Here is a 24,551-nt window from a genome sequence, read left to right on the forward strand (position 1 = left end):
AATATTCGAGAACTGGAACTGCAGCGGCTTCCATTTCACACACAGACACTGGGCAAGGAGGAGCATGTCCATCTGGCACACATTTTTTTCTGGCCTGGGGCTCAGCACCTTCCTAGGTGGCCTTCCTGGCAAGAACATACATATTGTACTTTTCCACCATATCCACCATCAGCTCCACCATTGCCGCCAGGATGTTTTTTTTCCCCACCATACCAACAGCCATCAGCTTCATCAGCTCCACCACCGCCTCAGGGATGGTCACAGCCATCACCTTCATCAGCTCCACCATCGCCTCAAGGATGGTAATTTGGTCAAAAAAAAAAACTTTTGCAAACCGACTTGCAAACATTCTGGTAATCCAGGATAACTTCCACTCACAAGCGAGTGAACCTCAACAACTTCACTGAAGCGGAGTCACCGATCAATTAGGAACGCCGTTTTTCATCAAGGCCAGTTCGCGAAGAAAACTCAAACAAATGTTGTCTCTTGCTGATCTGGTGCAAATTGATCCTAAGCAGTTAAAGATAAGCCAAATCTCTGCTTTTGCGGTTTCTCAGTTGTGATTCTAAGATCTAGTAATATGAGCTAAAATTAATTTGAGACAGTTGTCTACACATCTTGCACAAGCACCAGAATTAAGAACCAAAATAGGTACTCAAAATAACAAAGTATCATACTCAAAATGAACTGACTTCCTAAAGTTACTTCTCTACTTCAGTATATCCCTGTAAATATTTCTTTAAAAACTTTTTAACAGTTAGATAATTTAGCCAGTTAATTTCTTTGGAACAATAAGCACCCTTGGTTGCATAGGAGTACATCCCAACAGCCAGTTGATAAAAAAGGTTTGGGCTTCCTGAGCATTTATTTCATTATTCCGCCTTTAGTCTGAGACATCTTGCACACTGGTCCATCCCTCCTGAGAGAGCTCTATTTTGGTTTATGGTTGAACAAGCCATCCTACTTCCCCTTACACCACTACAATGTCTATCCATCCATCTATTTATTCATTTTATTTTGTACATGTGTTATTTTTAAAACTGATCTCAAAAATATAATAATTTTTACTGAAAGAATTGTAGGATATAGACTAGGACTCTGCCATTTTCTGATAACGTTGTCCTTTTGGCTTCATAGGACATGGACCTTCAGCATGCAGTGGGATGGTTCGCAGCTGAGTGTGACATGGCAGGGAAAGAAACAGCACCACTAAGTCAGAAACCATGGTGCTTGACTAGAAAAAGGTGGCCATGTCCAGTTTGGAGGAGTCTCTTTACCCCAAATGGAGTTCAAGTATCTGCGTTTTTTTTTTTTTTTTTCATGAGGAATGGAATGTGATATAAAAAGATGGATCAGTACAGTGGCGGCAGTAATGCAGTTGATGTGATTGTCAGTTCTGGTAAAGGAGCTGAGACAAAAGGCAGTATTTCAAATTTACTGCTCAGTCTAGGTTCCTACTCTCACTTATGGTCAAGACTGAAAGGACAAGATCGTGGATACAACCGGACACATTTTACAAAGCGTTATGACCCGCTTGTTTGAGTCACAGCATAAAAGAGGAGCCAACAAAATAGCCTTAATGCAAATTATTTATTATAAAATGTAACTCATAGAACAATCAATCAAAGCAACCAACAAATGTCTAGGGATAATAATGAAGATAAACAACTTAGGACATAATCACAACAACACTTTAACTACATGATACAAGTAATGCAAACAAAACCATAAGGTTAAAGAGTCAATGAGATGGCAGGTCTTGACATGAGGACTCCTGAGTAGCCACAGCGTCCTGGGGTAGCTAGCACAACAACCTTTATATACCCATTTATGTGTAATGCAGGCATCCAATCAGGATTTACAACACACTCCAATCTGGGGTGTGTTTACCAAAACCATTGTTAGCCAACTAAGGTCGCAAGTTCTGTCGTTACAAACAAAGTTTGTTGATTTATCGTTTCCCAAATCTGTCGCTCCAATAAACATTCGCAAACTGCGTCGGAAACTTGAGCACTCGCAACTATACCTCTGGAGCTGTGGTTAGAAACGTAGTTCCTGGCTGTGTTCTATCCCCCTATGCCCTTTTCATTTAGAACATTCTAACATTTAAAGTTGGGATTATTAAAAATAAAAAGCATTAAAGTCATCTCTCTGAGGTGTAATTTGCTTTCAAACTATTTTACAGTTCAGTTTTTGCCATCTTCATGTTTACAATTGTGCTCCCTTCGCAGTGCACTTTGAAAACATTGATGTCTTTTTGAACACAGCTTCATGGTGAAAGTTATAGGTGACCTATTTAAAAGCGGCGTTTATGTTACGTCTCCAAAGCTTGTGAAATCAAAAAGCATACCTTAATTCTTTTAATTTATAGTATCTGTACTGTATATGTCATGGGCCTGCTGGTTAGAACTTTCTGCAGTGGTTTACAAGTGTCAAATTGAAAAAGTAGACTTTTCAAAAAATTTTTAAATAAACAATATCTTATTTAATAATAATAATAATCATCATCATCACCATTATTATTAATATTATTATTAAAGTATGATGTTTTTCATTTCTAATAATAAATATTACAATTCATTTTATAATAAATAGCCTCATTATTTATTTATTTATTATATTAGAATATGTGTTAGCTTTTGTAATTGATGTGTTTTAGAATAGAATATGTAAATAATATTTGTAAAGGAAACACAGGCCCTATATGTGACATTTACATATATTTCAGTTAATATGGAAAGCGAGTGCATGTTTTTACCAAAACTAATATTGGATTTTATCTTAAATGTGTGTGCGTGTAAAACAATATAATCTGCACAAAGAAATTAAAGATTTCTTCTCTAAAGAAGTAGTTACTCCACCCAGTTTAGAGCATCATTGTGGGCGTTTTATGAAGCAATGGATCTGCGACAGCGAAACTATGGGTTTTGGGAAACACTCGTCACTACATAGTTATTTTCCCAAACGATGAATCGTACTATGATAGTTCAGCCACGAATTACGTTGTTGTTTGGAAAATGCACTTTTTTTGTTGATGCAATTTTTGTTGCATCATGGATCATATTTTAAACTTTTCATAAAATCATCAAACAACGTGTACCTAAAAAGCATTTTCTTAGAAATAAAGAGGTCTGTCCTATTGTCAGTTATTGTTATTTTTTTCTGCTTATGTGGTTTTATTTTTTATTATTTATAATACTATTAAACAGTGTTTAAGTTTCTAATGCCGGCAGCATCATATGTTACAAAATGGTTCACAAAGACCATTTGATTCATTAAATAACTCATCTCTTATGCTTTCCTTCATGTTATGTGACAAAAGAACGAATGACTCGAATGAACTAAGTGATTCAGTCATTCACGCATGCGCACGTTGTGTAGTGCGGCAGAACTTTAGGTCATTTTTTAGTCCTCTATTGGGTTTGAGTCGTTCGTTCACCACATGAAAGACTAAAGCCTCGCCAATAATATGCATTTAGAGCCAGAAAGAGAATTGATCCGTTCATTTATTGAGTCCTCGGTCTGGGTCATTCATCACATAAAAGACAGAACCTATCGTATGCAATTAGAGCCGGAAAGAGATTGATCCGTTCATTTTTCGAGTCATGTCTCTCTTCATGCCGTCACGTGAACGAACAACTCAAGAACCAGAAGACTCGAAAGGTGAACTAATCATGGCTCCTTTCGGCTCAGACTGTGTACATTGGTTTAGATCATATGCAACTGATTTGAGGACATAAAGAGGTGAGCTGAGCAGAGACAAAAATACTTTGAAAGACGAAATAGTAGATTAACATTGAATTATTGTTTTCTCCTTCACAGTATTATATTTATGACTTGTTTGTTGTGTGATCAACCCTTTGGGCTAGTTGTAGATGTGTTTATATGCAATTTGTAACATTTTAATAATAATTTGGCAAATTAAGCCAAATGAACGAAATGACTCGAAAAAAGATTTGTTTATCTCGATGAACTAGACTCACTGATCCGAGTCAGTAAAATGATACAAACTTCCCATTACTACTGAGGAGTTGCTGAAACTCATCCCACACCGAAGCTGCGGTCACACTAGAGTTCGAGCATGCAAAATTCTGTTGTACTACGCAGCAAAAAGGAGTGGGATTAAACATAATTAGACATTAAAAAAGTGTGTGATTGGTCTATATTTTTCATTTCTGTCCAGAGAGGTCATGTTTAGATCTACGATTAGTCTCACACAGTCAAGTGATGCGTTTTCACAGGTCAGAGTTCACCAAGCTTGAACTTTGCAAGGCAATTAACTGCAAAACTTGACACACGAACTTGCGTTTCCGGTCTGATGCATTCTCGCGCGCACAAATGGAAGTCTATGGGGATAAAAGTCCAGTGTGAGCGCAGCTTAAGAGCAAGTGAATGGTTTCTGTCTAGTGTGAATCCTCTTGTGTACATTAAGGGATGATGTTTGGGTGAAACTCTTACCACACTGAATGCATGTAAATGGTTTCTCTCCAGTGTGGACCCTCATGTGTTCATTAAGGTGTGATGAGCAGTAAAAACTCTTCCCACACTGAGTGCATGAAAATGGTTTCTCTCCAGTGTGGAGCCTCGTGTGGTTATTAAGGTGTGATAATTGGCTGAAACTCTTCCCACACTGGGTGCATTTGTATGGTTTCTCTCCAGTGTGGACCCTCATGTGTTGATTAAGGTGTGTTGAGCAGTAAAAACTCTTCCCACACTGAGTGCATGTGTATGGTTTCTCTCCAGTGTGGATCCTCATGTGTTCCTTAAGGTGTGATGAGAAGCTGAAACTCTTCCCACACTGAGTGCATGTGAATGGTTTCTCTCCAGTGTGCATCTTCATGTGTTCACTAAGGTGTGATGAGCATCTGAAACTCTTCCCACACTGAGTGCATGTGAATGGTTTCTCTCCAGTGTGGATCCTTATGTGTTGATTAAGGGATGATAGTTGGTTGAAACTCTTTCCACACTGAGTGCATGCGAATGGTTTCTCTCCAGTGTGGATCCTCATGTGTAGTTTAAGGGATGATGGGCGGATGAAACTCTTCCCACACTGAGTGCATGTGTATGATTTCTCTCCAATGTGGCTCCTCATGTGTAGATTAAGATAGCCTTTTTTTCTAAAACTCTTTTCACACTGAGTGCAGGGGAAATGATTGTTGTCTCCCCTTTTCAAAATATCATCAGTCTGTAAATGAGTTTTTTCCTCAATTTTGACATGATGTTCCTCCTCTTTACTCCCCTCATTCTCTTCAGTTAGGTCTGAAATATTAATAATAAAAAACATTAAGTCTTAAAAACTCTCATTAAGACCTGAAAAGTAAAAAGACACTGGAAACATTGGCTACACACACTATAATTTTGATACACATTAAAATGTAAAATCAATCAGATCACACACACTCTGGTCAAAGTTACTCCCTTTTCGTTTCATTCATGGCTGTTTTTTCTCCATTGGCCTCTATTTTAACAACATTTTTTTGATTGCAAATCCATGACAGCATATAATCATGCATTTGTGATTGTTGGTGTTTTCTGTGATGACAGTCAACATTGTTTAGTCGGTCTTCACCCATGAGACAGCAAAAGGGAAATGGGTGAGAGTTAAAAAGGAAGAGGAGGAGTTAAAGAGGGCAGCATTATGTGGTGTGCGGAAGAAAGAGATTTGGGCCCCGTTTATACTACTACGTTTTAGTTTTAAAACTGTGTTTTATAATTAAAACGATCCATGTCCACACTAGCGTTTCTGAACAGCTCTCAGTCTACATTAAAACTGTGAAAAGTACATCACATGACCACACACACACCCTCTGGCATGCGCTGCAGCATATCTACCCAGATGAGAGCTGTGCTCGTCGAACTGTTCATCAAGGATCCACCGCTGGATCTAATCTCACTATATTTGTTAAACATGATATTTAATTCATCTTGTGGTCTATATCTTACCACATATTCCCTGACCTCGCTTTTTCGAATCTATTACTTGTTCTCAGGTAACGTGTTTTATGGCTGAGCGCAAAGATAAGTGTTATGGTCTCAGAAAACCGTAAACTTGGTTGATAGTATTGGCTGGATGGCAATGTATGCTTTTCATAATAGATATGTTTCTATGGAGTTAAGGTGACATCTAGTGGTTGATGTCAGTAGCAGAAGTTATTGTCTTAAGTTTTGGTTTCATTGTAGTTCGGCAAAGACATGTGGCATGGCAGTTATTCAGCAGCTTCTTCCGACAAGCAAACTGTGCCAACAGTGTAGTTTAAAGAGGGCAATACCCTGTGTTTTTTTGTATGATTACATAAATACAATGGGTTTTCTGTCAAAGAATGTTATTAGTTTGTATAATTGATTGTTAATGTCAGCAGAATTTATTGAGTTGACGTGGCTGCTAAATGATAACGCATACTGTGCAAGAGTTATGTGAATGTAAAAGCTATTTATTTGTGTTTCACACTTTTTACAAGTAAAAAGAAATAAAGAATGGGAAAAGGAAGGATCTGCAAACGTCATCTGTAATTCTTTGTAAGATTTTCATGTTAACTGACTGGATAACTAAGCAGCCAGCCTAAGTGAGGCCACTACAATAAGTTAATAATTAATGTAACCACGTACATTCTATATAATGACTGATTGCTTCCCTTTATTTTCTATAATGTATAAACCTATTGTACATTATACTTTTATAATGGCCATTGTTGATTATTAAAACTGATATTCAGCAAAAGAGAGGGTATGTTTTGTATTTTCAATGAGACTGAAAGGAGACAGTAATGTTACAGGCTCCGTTTTGTTATAAATATGCATACAGTGAAGACGACACTCATGTTGCACGCCTCAACATTTCTGCTGTCCGTTAAGTTGTTAATATCAAAATGAAAATAGCAGTTCCTTAAATTATGTTTTCATTTTATTGTTAAGGTATACAATGTACATATACAGGATGGTGTAAATAAGGTTATAAAATACACTCTATCCTTTGAAGATTTACACGACTTGTCCTCGGGAGTCTGTTTTCCATATCAAAATTGCGAAGTCTGAACTTACAAGGAAAGTATGCAGGACTGATCTATGGGCCTACTCACACTATGCCATCCGTTCCGTGCCCAGGCCCGTTTCCTGGATCGTTTGAGAAGTGTGAGTGCGCTGAATCAGGCTCAAGCACAGTTCACTTGGCCGGCCCTGGCCCGGTTGGAAGAGGTGTGCCTGAGCGCGGTTCACTTGGGCTTTGGCGCAGTATGCTTGTGTGTGAGTGCAAAACGCGCCAAAGCCCGAAACTGAAAGCGAGACATGACTGTTTCATATGGATTTATTAATCATTCTTACTGTTCAGTGAACGCAAACTGCCGTAGTTTATTAAAGACGCAAACCCCTCACTGCACGACAGCTGCGCGCCTTCAAGAATGTGTTTTTAATAGAAATATTCTGTAAACTGAATTTATGAATGTTAAAAACAGTAGATTACTGGCAACCACAGCTACCGATATTTATCCGTAAAATCAAAAAAGGAAAAAAAAAAAAAAAACAGCAAAAAAAAAAAAGAATGTAAGCAGTTTTCTCTGGGTGCTCCGGTTTCCTCCACAAGATCAAAGACACTCTGTATAGGTGAATTGGGTAAGCTAAATTTTCCATAGTGTATGTGTGTGTGTGGGTTTTTCCCAGTGACGGGTTGCACTATAAACGCTCTGGAGGTCATTAATAATATAATAGCATTAATACTAAAACGGTAAAGGCATTTTGAATGACCAAAACAACATTTTAGAAGTTTTACAGTGTGCTCAGCCTACTGGTTTGTCCATTCACACACATTTTCATCATCATAAAATCTTTTATAACAAATCTTTTTTAATGCTCAAACTGGAATTACAATGGTAACTGACTCTGAGTTAAAGTTACCTCTCTTTCAGAAACAGGCTTAACTTGCCCTGCTATCTCCAGTTTGACAAACCTGCCATTTTGAAACAGAAAACCCAGAGTTTCCCTCATTTCAGGGTTAAAATACTTTGAGTTTTCACTTAACCTCCTTTTTGAAACGGGGCCCTGATCTCATATGCTATTATTTTAGAACTTAATTTGCCTATTGGAGAAATTGCCAAGAATAATAAACAGCAGAAAACGGTCACACTACTTGCTCTACAAACAAGTGTGTTCATGACTATACATACAAGGAAAAATAATAAAATTAGAAAATATGACTTTGCAACATCAAGCAGCATTAGGCATGGGCCAGTATGAGATTCTGACGGTATGATAAGCTTGAATGAAAATATCACGCTTTCACTGTACTGTGATTACTGCTCTAAAATATATACTTATAAATGTCTGGGTTAAAAACTTAAACTTTTCCCACTTTGAACACAATATATTTTCATTTGAGAAACTTTTACAATATTTTGGGGCAGTAAACATGTCAGGCTGAATAATTCTAATGAATCATTGACTTCTGCTGTCTTCATTTGTTTCAGAAACACAGATTTCTTTACAACAATTTAAAACGGCAAATTTTAATATCTTTTCTGCTGGAGATACAGTTGTCCTGAAAAACCTAAAACAAAAATGTAAAAAAAAAAAACATCCATAAACCGTAGGAATGGTACAGCAGAAAATATTGGCAGTTTTTCAAACCTCGGCTTTTTTATTTATATGCCTAAGCAGCATAACACTGTTTTTAGGATCTAAATATTTATTCTTTAAAAAGCAAAAAGATTCCAATGGCGGCGCCTGCTGGTACGTGAAGAATATGGTCAATACTGACGAACTTTACACTCAAATGTACACTCAAATATCATCAGCATGCTGTAATCCATTTCTTAAGAAGCAAAAGTCATTTTTAGACTAGTTTGTTGGCCAGTTGTAGTTGTAGTTAGTGCACTGCTAAACGTTATTGTTCCACTATAATTTGTTTTGTCTCACGTCGTCCCACAGCAACATCATATAGTTTAGAATACTGTACAATGTTTAAAATAATTAATTATTTTAGTCCATTTCATTCAGCATATTTAAAATCAAGGTCATCCACGATTTCTGACATACTTTAAATCAGGGTTTCTACAGTTGTCACCAAGTTCATTTTAAGACATTTTTAAGACCATTATGAATGAAATTTTAGACTAAGGAATTTTTTAAATGGCCCAGATGAAAAAGATTTTTATTTGTCCTATCAAAAAATATTTCAATATAAAATATTTAATAATACAATAATAAAAATGATATTGAAATATTTTAGATATTTCTTAGCAAAAGATCTTAAATATTGTGTAAAAACAAGAGAGCTCTACTTGTATTCACACACTTTTTTCCAAAATAAACTTTCTTTAAAATAAAAAACAAATTAACAAATGTTTTAAAAAAATTTCAAACTATAATAAAATAAATATATGCATAACAATCTGTCCAGGGGTCCGTTCTTCGTAGGTGAATTACTCAGTTAGCTGGATTTGTTTATTGACGATTTGACATGATCCAGGATCATTTCGTTCTTCAAAAGTGATCGGAGAGTTGTTGTCATGGCAACAGTTCTGGTAGCTCAAACCTGATCGGGAGCAGGTTCAATTCATATAAACAGGATTAGATCGGGTCAGTTCAAGCTAAGATGATACAGAAAGCATGTACCGAATTCTGATATTTTCTTACAGTAGTAGTTATATACACTTGGAAAAATAGTAAATATTTTTTAACTATGTATATAAAGTTAGAACCAATAATACATTTATGCAGTCATAAACATGTTTTGACATTTAATATGACGGTGATTTGATTCAGATGATGTCATTACGCTGCTGTGCAATCAGCCAATCGTTGCATTGCTGATCATGATTTCGAGGATCGATAGATCTGTCCTTCACAACACAAGCAGCGATCTCAGGTCAGTTCATCCAGGCATTTTAATCTGATTCACAAACTTGTTTGAAGAACCAAATTAGCGAGAGATCAGTTATCAAGATTAAAAGATTCAGGATCTGTCAAATAATCTTAGATCATTTAAGCGAGCTACAAAGAACAGACCCCAGGTCGATGTCTTAAGCAGTCCATACCATTATGATAAATAGAGTCAAAAATGTCCTTTTTTAATTAAAAAGTTGAAAGTTTTATTGAGATGTATTGTTGGTGATTGTATGGGTTTTGGCCAGTTTGGGTAACAAAACATGAACAAAAGAAAATGAAGACTTGTTAAAAATAAGATTTAAGACCTACAACAAAATATTTCAGTTAATTTAAGACATTTTAAGACCCCGCAGAAACCCTGTTTAAACACAATAGCCCTGGTAATTAGTTATTATAATAATGTAGTTCTAACTCGGATACTATCTGTGAGAACTAGAAACAAGTACTAGAAACAAGTTTAAACCCATAAAGAAGTTGATGAAAAAAAGGTAAATGTGATCAACATGACATATGCAAATTGGAAGTACTAAGCCAACACTGTAATAGCAGATATCTTCTATGAGAATACTGTAGATCAAATATCGTCAGCTTAGTTAAACATTTATTTTTAATTTATTGTTTTTATTTGTTTTATATAGCGCCAGTGTTCAAGGACACTTTACAATCAGAAGGAGATCAAGAAGAGCAATAAACTTAAGAAGGTAGAGAAAATGGAAGACTAATAATACATAAAAGAATGACAAAATAAATGAGAACAAGTAACAAGAAATGAACTCATTCCTGTCTTTCAATGAGTGCTTATGTGCATTTAGGAGAACTAGGCAGCACACTCAGGGCTGAAAGATGGATTTAATTTAGTATTCTTATTATTAAAATATATCTGAATGAGGATCAAATGACTGAGTTGGTCTTTGAGTATGAAAACCAACCTGTTTGTTCTTGCAGATCTTCCTGTTTGACTGTAAATGTTTCTTCAATCTTCACATCTTCACTCTCCTCTTTAATAAACGCCATCTTTATAACAGTGTGGAGATCAGTCGCTTCAGCAGGAGTTTTTCTCTGTGTTTGGACACTTTATCCTGTATAAAATTAATAAAACAATAAAAATGTTCTGTTAAAATAAATAAAACAATGAACAGAAACAAAATAACTTCTTTTAAACACTTGCTTCAACAGTTTCTTTATATTTGAGTCATTAACAAAAAGAAATCAGGTAAGTCAGAGCAAGAGACATGAGCTGTTCAAAACTAGTACTCCATGTCTTATATAGTGATGTTTACTTAGAATGGAATGACATTACGCTATTTAATAAATTAAACCTTCAGTCAAACACTTATTACTCACATCTCTGTTGCTTTATTCAAACAATAGCCCTCATTACTGTGAGTAAATAGTACTTCGTTGTATAAAAGGTCAAAATATTGTCAACAGCAGGTACATAATTTAGCATCGAATGAAAACCTGAAACTTTAATCAATTGCTTCTTATTTATGTAAACGTTTTAAAACACAAACCTTTGTATCTAGCGCAAGAGCGGCGCAGCCTTATGACGTCATACGCCACGGCAAAATAAAAGTCTTTTATTTTGTTTAGCTTTTTTGCCACTTACTGTTGCAGTCATGACTTATTGATACATTTCTCCCTCGTTTTCAACTTTACACTTGCTCTCTCTCTCTCTCTCTCTCTCTCTCTCACACACACACACACACACAGACACAGATATTCAGTTTTTGAAGTTCATCAAAACTTTAATATAAACATTTTAAGACAACTTTGAAAAACGTTTTAAGGTCATTATCACTATAAAGTGCCGTTGAGACTTTAAAATAAAAAAAAGTTTAAGATTTTAATTTCACCACATAGTTGTTATATTACTTAGACCTTAGGCTGTAAGAAATGAATGTTGGTCAAGCTCCTGCACTTTTTACAAATAATCTGCAAGCTAAAACAGCGAACAAACCTCAAATTGTGTCAGCCCTGTCAAGGACAAATTCAAAGTAGTATAAGTATATCTTCATTTCAGTGGGATTATTAAATGTATATTTTCAGAAAGGTCATGTGTCCTTTTACCAACCCAACTTTATAGATTATGAAAAAAAAAGTCTATTTATAATAATGAAACCTGACACAAAACATTGATTTACAAATAAAATATGCACATTCTTTTCAAAATAAAACCCAAGATCTAAAACATTTTATCAAACTTACAAACAATATTAACTGGCCCTTATTGGTTTATCAAAAAATCACTCAAGATGTTTTGCTGAGGTTATAAACAATTTGTTCATTTTCATAAAATTTGAACATGACTTTAGAAAGGAAGATGACGGGGTGGACATTGGCATGACGGTGGACAAAGGCTTTATTTAGTGAACTAAATATGGAGGAACATTTGAAAACAACAGGTACAACAACAAATATTAAAGGGTTCAAGTAAAAGGATTGTAAACGTTTTCAAGAATTCAACTTCTGTTTTCACTAATACTGCAAACAACTGAGCCACTTTGCCACCTCTTCTGTTATCAATTAGGTTTATTCAAAATGCAAAATAATGGGAAAATAAACAATTATTGTCCTTCAAATGACATTTGCTAATGAATGTAAATTAAAAAAAAAAAAAAAAAAAATTATATATATATATATATATATATATATATATATATATATATATATATATATATATATATATATATATATATATATATATATATTGGAGGAGTGAAGGGAATGTTGGAAGCAACTCAAGTTTAACACCTTAATAATACTGTTTTTTTTTTTTTTTTAATAAGGTAAATAATTACAGATGTTCACATAAATGTACAAATACTTATGGTTGTAGTTTTATTTCAAGCAGTCAATGAGTTCTATTATATGGACTTTAAAAGGATATCCTTAATATAGACTGAGACAGATTTTGCCAAAAGGTTTGTCTTGTCTACTCATGAATTGCATCTACTGGCGCAGTGTGTGTGTGTGTGTGTGTGTGTGTGTGTGTGTGTGTGTGGGTGGGTGGGTGTGTAAGTGTTATAACATAAAACATTTACTAATTAACAATACAATATTAAATAAAGAATTGAATAAATAAAGTGTCAAAAACAATGCATATGTTCAAAGTGTTTCCTAGTAATGGTGAAATGAAGCTTTCTGAACCAGTGAAGTGCTCGACCCAATTGTATCGGAAAAAGGTTCGTTACTCGAAACTTTCTAAATCAGAGCTCGATGAGGACCTCTTCTGTTTAAAGTGTGGGAAAGAACTGTGTTGCAATAATGTAAAATGTTCACAACTGACCAACTCATTCATGTAGTAATACAACAACAGTAATATAAACAAATTACTCAATTACTGTTTACTGTTTATGTTTTTACACATAAGGTATTTACATTACACCACCGATGACTGTAGTAAAATCCAAAATATTCAAAACTATTTACATTTATCGTATTCCGACTAGTCTTTCACCCACCCACTCATTCCAAGCGGGGATCGAACTAGCGATTCCTGCATGGTAGGCAAATGCTCTTGGAGGAGGCTATGTAATTGATGCTTTTGGGCTGCACTCGCCAGCTGGCCTCCATTTAACACTATACTGTGATATGTAGGGGTTTTCTTTAAAGATAGTTGTAAAAAAATATATACTAATACACTTTAGTATGGTTCAAAACTTTTTTACTATAAATTACTGTTTTAAATGAACAGTGTTTTAAATTAATTATTGGTGTGTGGGACCGGTGCAGTGCTTTGAAATAGCAGAAATGCAAGTAATCGACGCCTAATCTCTTGCTATACACTTTACTAACCCATGAGGGTGTTTAAACCTTTGAATCAAAATTCGTAGCAGTCACATGGGTATAGGCGAAAATGAAGCTTCGGACGTCACTGATCACATGATGATGCCAAAACAAAGCAAGCTCCGGTACACTACTTTACTGCGAGATGTATTGTTTTTTTTTTAAACATACCTCAAAGCCTCGGCGCACAACGTCACATCACTAGAGTTTCCCTATTTAAGCTCTTTGTACACAGATTATGAGCTATATTTTAATCTCTGATTTTTTTTTAATAATAATTAATATTTCGCTCTGACAGGGTTTACATGACAAGTTTGACAACATTCAGTTTCAAACTAAATATGAGAAAAAAATAGGAAACATAAGTGCAGATACTTAATGTGTGCACATCTGATGTTTTAACCTCTGAGGAAAAGCAAAATGGGCATGAGGATGCCAATGAGTACATCAAAGGGTTTCTTAAAGGGGCGTTTACCACATCATGACAAAGTTGATTTTAAGGAAACATGCAAAATGATTAATGAAATAAACAAAATAAAAGTTATTAAAATTTTAAAAAAAATTCAAACAACTCGTTAAAGACATTAAGAATATTTACAAATCTTTTTAATTTGATTTAATTTACCTACTTTTTAGACTCACTGAAGTTGTCTGAGCAGTGTGTGGGACATGGCAGAATCACATCCATTCAATTAACGAATAAGGCAAAAATTTACAAAAACATATTTCAAAACACTTATAATTCTACCTGCATTTGTGTAAAGGTTTAACAATTATACGAAAACATCAGAGTTTCATTATTCACATTATGTTCATATAGGACTGATTCAATCTTGTGGGACATCAAAGGCTAGTGATATTGACCCAGCTAGTGACATATTGTAGTAATGCATACTTTTTACCTAAAGGACACCTACTTTACCCCCTTTTTAGGATTTAATATAAATTTGTGTCTCCAGAATGTGTCTGTAGTGTTTCAGTTCAAAACACCCATCAGATTATTTGTTATACCCTTTAGAATGTTGGGATTTTCTGCTTTAAACAATTAGTCTTAGTGGATTAAAAATGTTTTTTTTTTTTATTAATTGTCTTACAAATGTTTAGAGTAAAGGTTTTTGATCCACTCCAAATACTGAATGTGTCTGCAAATGTGGGAAATGGAAAATGAGGGAGAAATGTATCATGACTGCAACAGTAAGTGGCAATAAAAAAAATACAAAAAGACTTTTATTTTGGCGTGACATTTGACGTCATAAGGCTGCGCTGCTCCTGGGCTGTGATTCAACTGGAGAAAGGTTTGTGAAGCTTTTACATGAATATAAAGCGATTTCAGGTTTTCACCCGATACTAAATTATGTACCTGCTATTGACAATATTATTTGAACTCTTTATACAACGTAGTACTAATTTACTCACAGTAATAAGGGCTATTGTTTGAATAAAGCAACAGAAAAGTCTGTAAGGTAGACTAACCATATTCCGTACACAACGATGTTCCGTACAGATGACCTTTTAACGTTAATCTCCGAATAAATACTTATGGGTCGTAGGCAAGCTATATATCTGTGTAATCTTTAATTCTCACTCTTTCAGCCCCAACCACAACAGAGACATTTCTACTATATGTTTCCGAGTAAAATCAGTAAGTTTGCTATGTTCACCTAATGCGCTTGAAAATAGAAAGTGGGCAAGCTTAAAGTGCGAGTGTCGCCTGGGAGGGGAGACATTTAAAGCCCTGACAATATGCTTTTGCATTTAATTTATGCATCACACAGTATTCCAGTCTTTATGAAGTGAATATTATGTTATCACAAACTGTTAAATAAATTATCTTTTGTTAAATAAATGTTTTGAAATGGGGATGTTTAAACATCAATTGTGGGTAAATACCTCATGTCGCAACTCTCCGCCTGAGAGACAGGCTGCAAACGCTGTTTGGATCCTCCTTTTGCAGTAATGATGTTTATATTCATAAAAGGTCAGTCAAGTTAGCTTCAATGTGCATGAATTTATTGTTTTAATATTTTAAATTGTCATGCTGTAATAAAATAAACATGATATAAAAAGTAAATGATTTTGAAGCTATTTCATTTAAAACTTTCATAAAAGAGTTATTTAATATATCATTAACTTCAAGTTAAACACAATAATAGTATATTCTGATATAAGATTTCAATAAGACTTCAAACAATGCCCATTTTTGCCAGTAAATTAAAGTTATGCGCCCTGTACGGAACACTTTTAGTTGTGTACGGAACACCGTTAATACCTATCATCTTCCGTACACATGCCAAGGCAGTACTTATCCCATATTTTCTCAAAAACTACTGGTCCAAAAGACATCAATCAAGATTTGTATTGTGCAATAGGTATTCCCCCAGAGAATGAACACACAAGCATGCTTATCTGGCTTTCAATGACGGAGGAGTGGTCGTTTGAGTGCGCTGAATAGCGAAAAGTGTACGGAACATGGTTAGTCTACGCTAAGTGTTTTAATGAAGGTTTAATTTATTAAATATCGTAATATCATTCCATTCTAAGTATACACAGCTATATATAAGAAACGGAGTACTAGTTTTAATCAGCTCATTTGTGACTATTGTTTCTTGATTAGACTTACATGATTTCTTTTTGTTAATGACTCTCATATAAAGAAACTGTTGAAGCAAGTGTTGAAGAGAAGTTATTTTGTTTCTGTTCATTGTTTTATTCATTTTAAACAAAACATTTTTATTGTTTTGTTCATTTTCAACATGATAAAGTTTCCAAACACAGAGAAAAACTCTGCTGAAGCGACCGATCTCCACACTGTTATAAAGATGGCGTTTGTTAAAGAGGAGAGTGAAGATTTTCTCAACATTCATTCTCAACGACCAACTCAGTCATTTGATCCTTATTCAGATATATTTTAATAATAAGAATACTTAATTAAATCTTGGAGCCCTGAGTGTGCTGCCTAGTTCTCCTAAATGCATTAATGAAGTGCAGCGAAGATATGTAAACGGCGTAATTAATCTATTACCATCGTGTAGGACTTCTAGCCGCATTTTGCCACTGGACAGTCCACACAGCAGTTTGACACTATATTCTCTGGACCTACACACATCTCTAAGGGCACACACATACTGAACTGCTGGAGACTCAACACACCCGCCTTCATCATTACCAAACACGTTTATGCTGTATGGGAAACGTTTGATTTTCATGGTTCAAGTGACCAAATTCCACACAAGAACTAAAAAATGCTTTTATATTGTCATGTAGCACAAGTATTTAAGCCTGTTCTCGAGAGAAAAAGAGCACAACATTCACCACGAAACCAGTATAAAATAATACTGTTGCATACATCACATGAACAAATCAAGCCATGGGCATTACATTAAGGTGCCTGCTGGTTTAAAAAGGCCTAGATAAAAAGAATATAGCCAAAATGACAGCGTTTCTGTCATAAACTATAGGAAAACAACTTGTCAAAAAGAAAAAAAAAAATGAAACGATGCAAACAGAATAAATACAGGAATGGAAAAAAAACACTCTTTTATTATCAGCTTTTAGTCAGCGCTTACTCTTTTTTTTTTTTTTTCCCCTGGTCATTGCGCCTTTTGCTGTGTAAATGCAGACAATCGTACGGAACCCCTGAAGGGACGTAGTGGAGGAGAAAAAAATTGGCTGGGTGAAAAAAAATAAAAATGGGTGAAAGAAAAAAATGGGTGGGAGGAAAATATATATTTCTAAGTTTTTGCGTTCTCTCGCAAAGTTTTGCGTTCCCTCGCAAAGATGTTTTGCGTTCCCTCGCAAAGATGTTTTGCGTTCTCTCGAAAAACTGTTTCTCCACAAACACTTCCTGTTCACTTCACTCACGTAAACCCTCCCGTTTTTGCAGAAATTCTCCAGTATTTTACCAGTGAATGCATGTATAAGCGCTGATAGACGCGCTCCATACAATAAACTGATCCCAGATCAGCGTACACGCCATTTACAGAGGAGCGGGTGTATGTTTAAACAGACAAATACACTAATAATATGTAACATCTCCGTCCTGCATGTTTTATTTTAAACAGCTAATTTTCTCTTAAATGAGCACAAAGTTTCTAAAGTAATGGACTGCTTCCATTATAGATCTGTGCATTTTTACAGAGACACTTCTGTTATCAAACTAAACAAAACATGAGATTCATTTGCTGCTCACTTGTTTGATAACAGAAGTGTCCCTTTAAATGGTGCGTACAGACGCTGATCTGGGATCAGTTTATTGTACGAAGCGCGTCTGTCAGTCAGCGCTTATACATGCATTCACTGGTTCAGAGGTTGCAAAGTGAAAGGCGACGATCAGCGCACAGTAATGTAAAGAAAGTGGGGTAGAATGGTAAAATATGGGAGAATTTCAGCAAAAACGGGAGGATTTACGTGAGTGAAGTGAACAGGAAGTGTTTGTGGAGAAACAGTTTTGCGAGGGAACCCAAAACATCTTTGCGAGGGAATGCAAAACTTTGCGAGAGAGCGCAAAACATCTTTGCGAGAGAACGCAAAACTTTGCGAGGGAACGCAAAACATCTTTGCGAGGGAACACAAAACTTTGCGAGAGAACGCAAAAACTTAGAAATATATATTTTCCTCCCACCCATTTTTTTCTTTCACCCATTTTTTTTTTTTTTCGCTCAGCCAATTTTTTTCTCCTCCACTAATACCGTTCCGGGGTTCCGTACAATCGAAAACAAGTAGCCTTTAAAATATGATAAATGTAAGCAGGTCATTAAAAAAAAAATTGACTGTCACAAAATCCAAATTGACCATCAGTATCTGCAATATAAATACTGTGAAGTTCTATAGCCAATCAGTAGTTTGCTACTTTCCATTTATATATTAACAAATGTTTTGCATTGTTTGCATGTTCGTTGCATAGAATTTAATAAAAACTAATATAAAACTATTGCATACATAAAATTATGGGAATAATTATGGAAATTGCATATATATAAAAAATGGAAGTAAGTTCATTACAAGTAAAAAAAAAAAAAAACACCTTAATTGTTTTGCATTTTGTGATTTCATTATGTTTTTTTTTTAATAAAAATCTGTTTTCCATTCATATATTAGCAAAATATTTAAAGACTATTCCATTCATATGTCTCATCATTAAGAATATCTTTAAACTAGTGTAAAAATCTCGACTTGTCTCGTTATCGTGAACCCAACCGTGCGTCTTATCTTGTCTCGTGGAGTAAGCATCTCGTCACACCCCTACTTAATCTTATACTATAAATTTTAGATTTTGTTTTTAATATGCTATAATAAAATTATCAAGGTAATGTTCTGTGATTGATTAGTTCAAACTAGGCGCAAAAACAGCCTCATGATCGCGTCTGCAATTAGTACACATCTGCTGCGTCACTGTGTGTATAATATGTAATATACATAGATTTAGTTTTAAATATTAAAATTATATATATATATATATATATATATATATATATATATATATATATAATTTAATATTTTATAATATTTTTATATACACTATATAAAATAAACAAAAACAATAAATAAAAAAGTTTAACTGGGCTGACGATATTTGACCTACAGTATTCTCGTAGAAGTTATCTGCTATTACAGTGATAGTGTTGGCTTAGTACTTTCCATTTGCATATGTCACTCAGATCAAAATTCTTATTTATTAATTGATTTTTTTTTTGGGATTAAACTTGTTTTTAGTTGTTGTTTCTAGTTCTCACAGACAGTATCTGAGTTAGAATTACATCATTATTATAATAACTAATTACCATGGCTATTGTGTCTAAACAGGGTTTCTGGGGCATTAAAAAGTCTTAAATTTACTGAAATATTGTGTTGTAGGTCTTAAATCGTTTTTTTTAAACAAGTCTTCATTTTCCTTTGTTCATGTTTGGCTACCTAATCTGGCCAAAACCCATACAATTACCAACAATCCATCTCGATAAAACTTTCAACTTTTCATTCAAAAAGGTTATTCTAACTCTATTTATCATAATGGTTTAATTATTTTCCTTACAATAACATTTGTTTAATCGTGCTCCATGTATTTACTGCTGAGGACATCGACCTGGACAGATTGTTGGCAATAGATTTAGTTTATTATAGTTTTTAAAACTTTTAAAACATTTGTTAATTTTTAATTATTTTTTCAAAAAAAAGTTTGTTTGCAAAAGTGTATGGATATAAGTAAAACTTGCTTGTTTTTACACAATATTTTAAATCTTTTGCTAAGAAATATCTAAAATATTGTAATTTTTTAATATTCATTTATTATTGTATTATTAAATGTGTTAAATCATAAAAAATTTTGATAGGGGAAATAAAAATCTTTTTCATCTTGGCCATTTGAAAAATTCCTAAGCCTTTAGCTCCTTTTGAATCTAAAATTTCATTCATAATGGTCTTGAAAATGTCATAAAAGTCTTACATTTTACTTGGAGAAACCTTTTAAAGTTTTTTATGTTCCCTCACAAAGATGTTTTGCGTTATCTCGCAAAACCTTTTCTCCTCAAACACTTCCTGTATACTTCATTCATGTCAACCCTTCCGTTTCTGCCGAAATGATCCTGTATTTTACCACTATCATTTTATCATTAAGTATTTTCCCATATTTCTGATATATTGATAGTAAAATGTCTGCATTCACTTTCTTTACAATAAAGCTGTGCGTCAATCATCGCCTTCCATATGCTACCTCTGAATCAGTGAATGCATGATAACTGTACGTTCACACCGAAAGCGGCGAGAGCGTCCAAGGTCGCTCTGGCCGCCCTGGCGACAACGCTCTCTGCCTTCAGCTCCTGCGGCGAGAGCGTCAAAACTCGCTACATTGATCTCATATTTAAAGGAGACGTTGCAGCATATCAGTTACATTCTTGCATAAAACATGTTTCTAGCGTGAAAATATTGCACTCTTCTTATCAAATTCATACAACAATGGAAGATCAAGTTGCGTGTGGTGTGGCTTTGCTCTATTTATCCAATATGTGTCCATATGTCTGAAATATCCTGAAGCAGCAGTACTGTACTGTCACATCGCGTGAGATTCCCACTTTTTTAAGATACATTTATATAACATTAATGAACATCAGTAACTCGCCAGTAACTTATTTAATGTATGTTCCTGTAGGAAAAAAATTGTAAATAATTAGAAATCCGGCGACCGCAATAATCAAACCCTTGGGAACAACTGTGGTCGGAACCAAAGTTCACAGGTCTGTGTTTTCTGAACTGCTATCAAGCGATGGCCGTCTTCATTCTGATTGCTTGCCGCCGAACCGCGTCATAGCTTATTACCATAAAGTTGACTTCATGTCAACTCTCCTCGACGCTCACGCCGGTGAAGACGCGCCGCGCTGCTCCTCGCCGCTTATCGCCGCCTTTCGCCGCCGGCTCTCATTGAAAATGAATGACTTCCGGCTACTTTGACGCTCTCGCCGCTTTCGGTGTGAACGTACGGTAAGCGCTGACTGACAAATGCGCTCTGTACAATAAACTGATCTCAGATTACCAATCGCACTTCCCCTTTTTATATCATTTCATGCAGTCGTAGCGTAGCCTATAGCCTAATTCATTCAATAGAAAATTCTTAAGAACGCAAACAGTTCAGCAGCACGGAGTTGGATAATCGGAAGATTAAATAATAAAAAAAGATTAAAGTTTTTGACTAACGCATTTTATAAATAATCAAAAATATAATAATGTAACATGTAACAATTTTTTAAAAGCTGAAAAAAGGATGGCTATGGTCGCTAAATTTACCTGCAGCTAGAATCACCCATATAGTTCATGGAGAGCAACATGTTTTTGTGGAGTTTTTTTGCAAAACACTGTGATAAATATAATCGTCAGTACAAAAAATAGTGTTAAAATAAAAGTTAGTTTGCTTTTATCAAAGTGACAGGGAACATTTAAAAAGATAAATACAATACTTTTAAAATTATTTTATTACCTTTAAAATTTTTTAAATGTATGTATCTATGTATAAGTATATATCTATGTATATGTTTTATTTATTTATTTATTTATTGGCACACCTGAAATGTCACTTGGCCCACCCAAAAGTTCCAAGCTGGAGCCGGGCCTGATGTGTATATATATATATATATATATATATATATATATATATATATATATATATATATATATATATATAATGGGTACGGAGGATCCTGGGGGTACCCTGTTTTCACACATAAACAGCAATATCAACAACAAAACAAACAATATAATAATGATCACGATGAAACACAAAACCCTCAGCACTTATAACTCAAATGAATGTTAAATAAAAAAATGCTAATGATTTCAGGACAGCACTCTTTCTTCCGCACAACACATAATGCCGCCCTCTTTAACTCTTCTCCTCTTCCTTTATACTCTCACCTATTTCCTTTCTGTCGTCCCATGGGTGGAGACCGATTAAACAATGTTGACTGTTGTCACAGAAAACACCAACAATCATAAATGCATGATTATATGCTGTCATGGATTTGCAATAAAAAAACAAATGTTATAACAGGGGCCAATGGAGAAAAAAACAGCCATGAATATAAATAAAAAAGGAGTAAATTTGCCCTGAGTGTATTGCGTTTTTTATTTATTTTATTTATTTCAAAGCATTTTCCCAGAATATGACAATATAAGATGTCACAAATATCAGTCTGTTTCCTGAAACACCTAGAAAGTTTTGGGCAAATAAAGCCTTAATATCATGCAAGAATGGATGAAAATGACCCAACAGCACACAAAAGGGAAAGGTGCACATTCCAGCCTTTATGCAGATGCTGTACAGGTATGTCTTATGTCTGCGAGGTAAATATTCAGCTGTTTGTTCAGCTGTGACTCCAGAACTGATGAGTAAATCAAATAAAATAGGTCATTTACAGCTTTCAAATCTGTGTCTTATCAATATGACCAAAATGACTTTTATGATCAATTATGTAAGAAACTCTTAAAACTGGACTGACACAGTTTCAATTTACTATAACTTCTATGTTAAGAGGCTTTGACACAATTTACGTTATAAAAGCCTTAGATAAATAAAGATGAATTGAATATTTTAATGGACCGAACAAAATATTTTATTTATTTTACATTTATTGTGCATCAAAATTACAGTGTGTGTAGCCAATGTTTCCAGTGTCTTTTCACTTTTCAGCTTTTAAGAGTTTTTAAGACTTAATGAAAACTAATGTGTTTTTTTATTTTATTTATTTATTTCAGACCTAATTGAATGAGGGGAGTAAAGAGGAAGAACATCATGTCAAAATTGAGGAAAAAACTCATTTACAGACTCATGGTATTTTGAAAAGGAGAGACAAAAATCATTTCACATGCACTCAGTGTGGGAAGAGTTTCAGCCAATCATCAAACTTTATTAAACACATGAGGATCCACACTGGAGGGAAACCATTCACATGCACTCAGTGTGGGAAGAGTTTCAGCCGATCATTGTCCTTTAATTTACACATGATGAGCCACACTGAAAAGAAACTATTTACTTGCACTTAAGCCGTGGTCACACTGGACTTTTCTCCCCATAGACTTCCATTCATACGTACGCGAATGCGCCAGACTGCAAACCAAGTATTTGCGTCAAGTTTCCCAGTTCACTGCGTTGCAAAGTACAGGCTTGGTGAACTCTGACCTGCGGAATCGCATCACTTGACTCGGGCTAGGTATCGTTCCAAAGTTTTCGATTCTGAACGATACTTTTTTCGATACTTTTATTTTAAGAAATATATTTTAAAAAGATTACATGACACATAATCTCAGAGAAACTTTGGTTTTATTTTTTCAGGATGTTTGCGGCACTTTTACAGCAGGCTTATCTCTAAGACCAATAAACAAAGGAACAAAAGCACAAAATTAACAAAGTGTAGTTAACACAATATATTACTGTAAACAGATTTATTAAAGTTCTAAGTTTTAAGTCAATCAATTTTAAGTATTTGTGAGGCTTACTGCTGCTTAAAGGTTTAGTTTCACTCAAAAGAATGAAATTTTGTCATTAATTATCTTCAAATGAAAATATTTTGGATTTAATCCAAGAGCTTTCTGATCCTCCCGTAGATAAATCGTTGAATAAAGTTATTTTTGTTTACTTTGCACACAGAAGTATTCTCGCAGCTTCATATAATTATGATTGAAATACTTATATCTTATATTCTCCACAGTTGAAAAAGGCAGCAAACCTTTAACAATAAAATTGTAACGGCCCTGCGGCATTCATCTTTTAGCAGGAGTAGAGACTATAACATTAAGGTAAATGTCTTCTATTAAATAATAAAATAATAATAAGTAAACAAACATTTTTGGGTTAAATATTCCTTTAATATGATATTTATATTGAGATGTGTGAAATATGTCTCATTTTGATTAGTTTATACTGATGATACTGACATTGATTGCAATATAGGAAGTCTCAGAAGTAGAGAACTATCTATCCAAAGAAGACGTGTTCGCGAAAGACTTGCAGCAGTTAGTTAGTTAGTTTATTTATATAGCACATTTTTTACAACACAACGTTGCCCAAAGTGCTGAACACAATCAATACTAAAAATAAAATCTACATCAAATACATAATTAAAACATAAGCCAAACCCCTCAACATTAAAAAGGCTCAAATACTAAAGAACAAAGATGGCGTTTTAAACGCTTTTTAAAAACAGATAGAGTTGGAGCATGTCTGATGTGGGGCGGAAGCCAGTTCCAGAGTTTTGGGGCGACAACAGCAAAAGCCCAATCCCCACTTTGCTTACACCAGGACCTTGGTATATATAGAATAAATTCATCAGAAGACCTCAGTGACCTACCAGGATTTTGTACTAATTGCAATCTATTTAGGGCATTTTGACTAATACCCACATACA

The 24,551-nt window shown here is 34.6% G+C and overlaps 2 protein-coding genes across 3 annotated transcripts in view; one reads left to right on the forward strand and one right to left on the reverse strand.

The window, feature by feature from the left end:
• Positions 1–24,551, forward strand: part of LOC137490091 (uncharacterized) — a 392,659-nt gene that overhangs the window by 332,600 nt on the left and 35,508 nt on the right. The window lies entirely within an intron of this gene.
• On the reverse strand, positions 1,574–11,437 carry LOC137490844 (uncharacterized). 2 transcript variants are annotated; one of them, XM_068219806.2, is made up of 3 exons: positions 11,391–11,437; positions 10,806–10,955; positions 1,574–5,259 (listed from the first exon to the last, which is right to left on the reverse strand). In XM_068219806.2, the coding sequence occupies exons 2-3, from the start codon at positions 10,888–10,890 to the stop codon at positions 4,379–4,381; spliced, it is 966 nt and encodes a 321-aa protein (XP_068075907.1). In that variant the 5' UTR covers positions 10,891–10,955; positions 11,391–11,437; the 3' UTR covers positions 1,574–4,378. The 2 variants fall into 2 exon arrangements, with proteins under 2 accessions (XP_068075907.1, XP_073804003.1); XM_073947902.1 differs by having other exon boundaries at positions 3,156–5,259; positions 11,221–11,437.

This window comes from Danio rerio, chromosome 4 (assembly GCF_049306965.1).
Source record: "Danio rerio strain Tuebingen ecotype United States chromosome 4, GRCz12tu, whole genome shotgun sequence".
In the NCBI taxonomy this organism is placed as follows: domain Eukaryota; kingdom Metazoa; phylum Chordata; class Actinopteri; order Cypriniformes; family Danionidae; genus Danio; species Danio rerio.

Bases quoted from the DNA above. Each gene is read 5' to 3' on its own strand.
- LOC137490844 (XM_068219806.2), bottom strand. From the start codon at position 10,890: ATGGCGTTTATTAAAGAGGAGAGTGAAGATGTGAAGATTGAAGAAACA. The intron at 5,260-10,805 runs GTTGGTTTTCAT...TTAATATTTCAG, and splicing joins AGATCTGCAAGAACAAACAG to ACCTAACTGAAGAGAATGAG.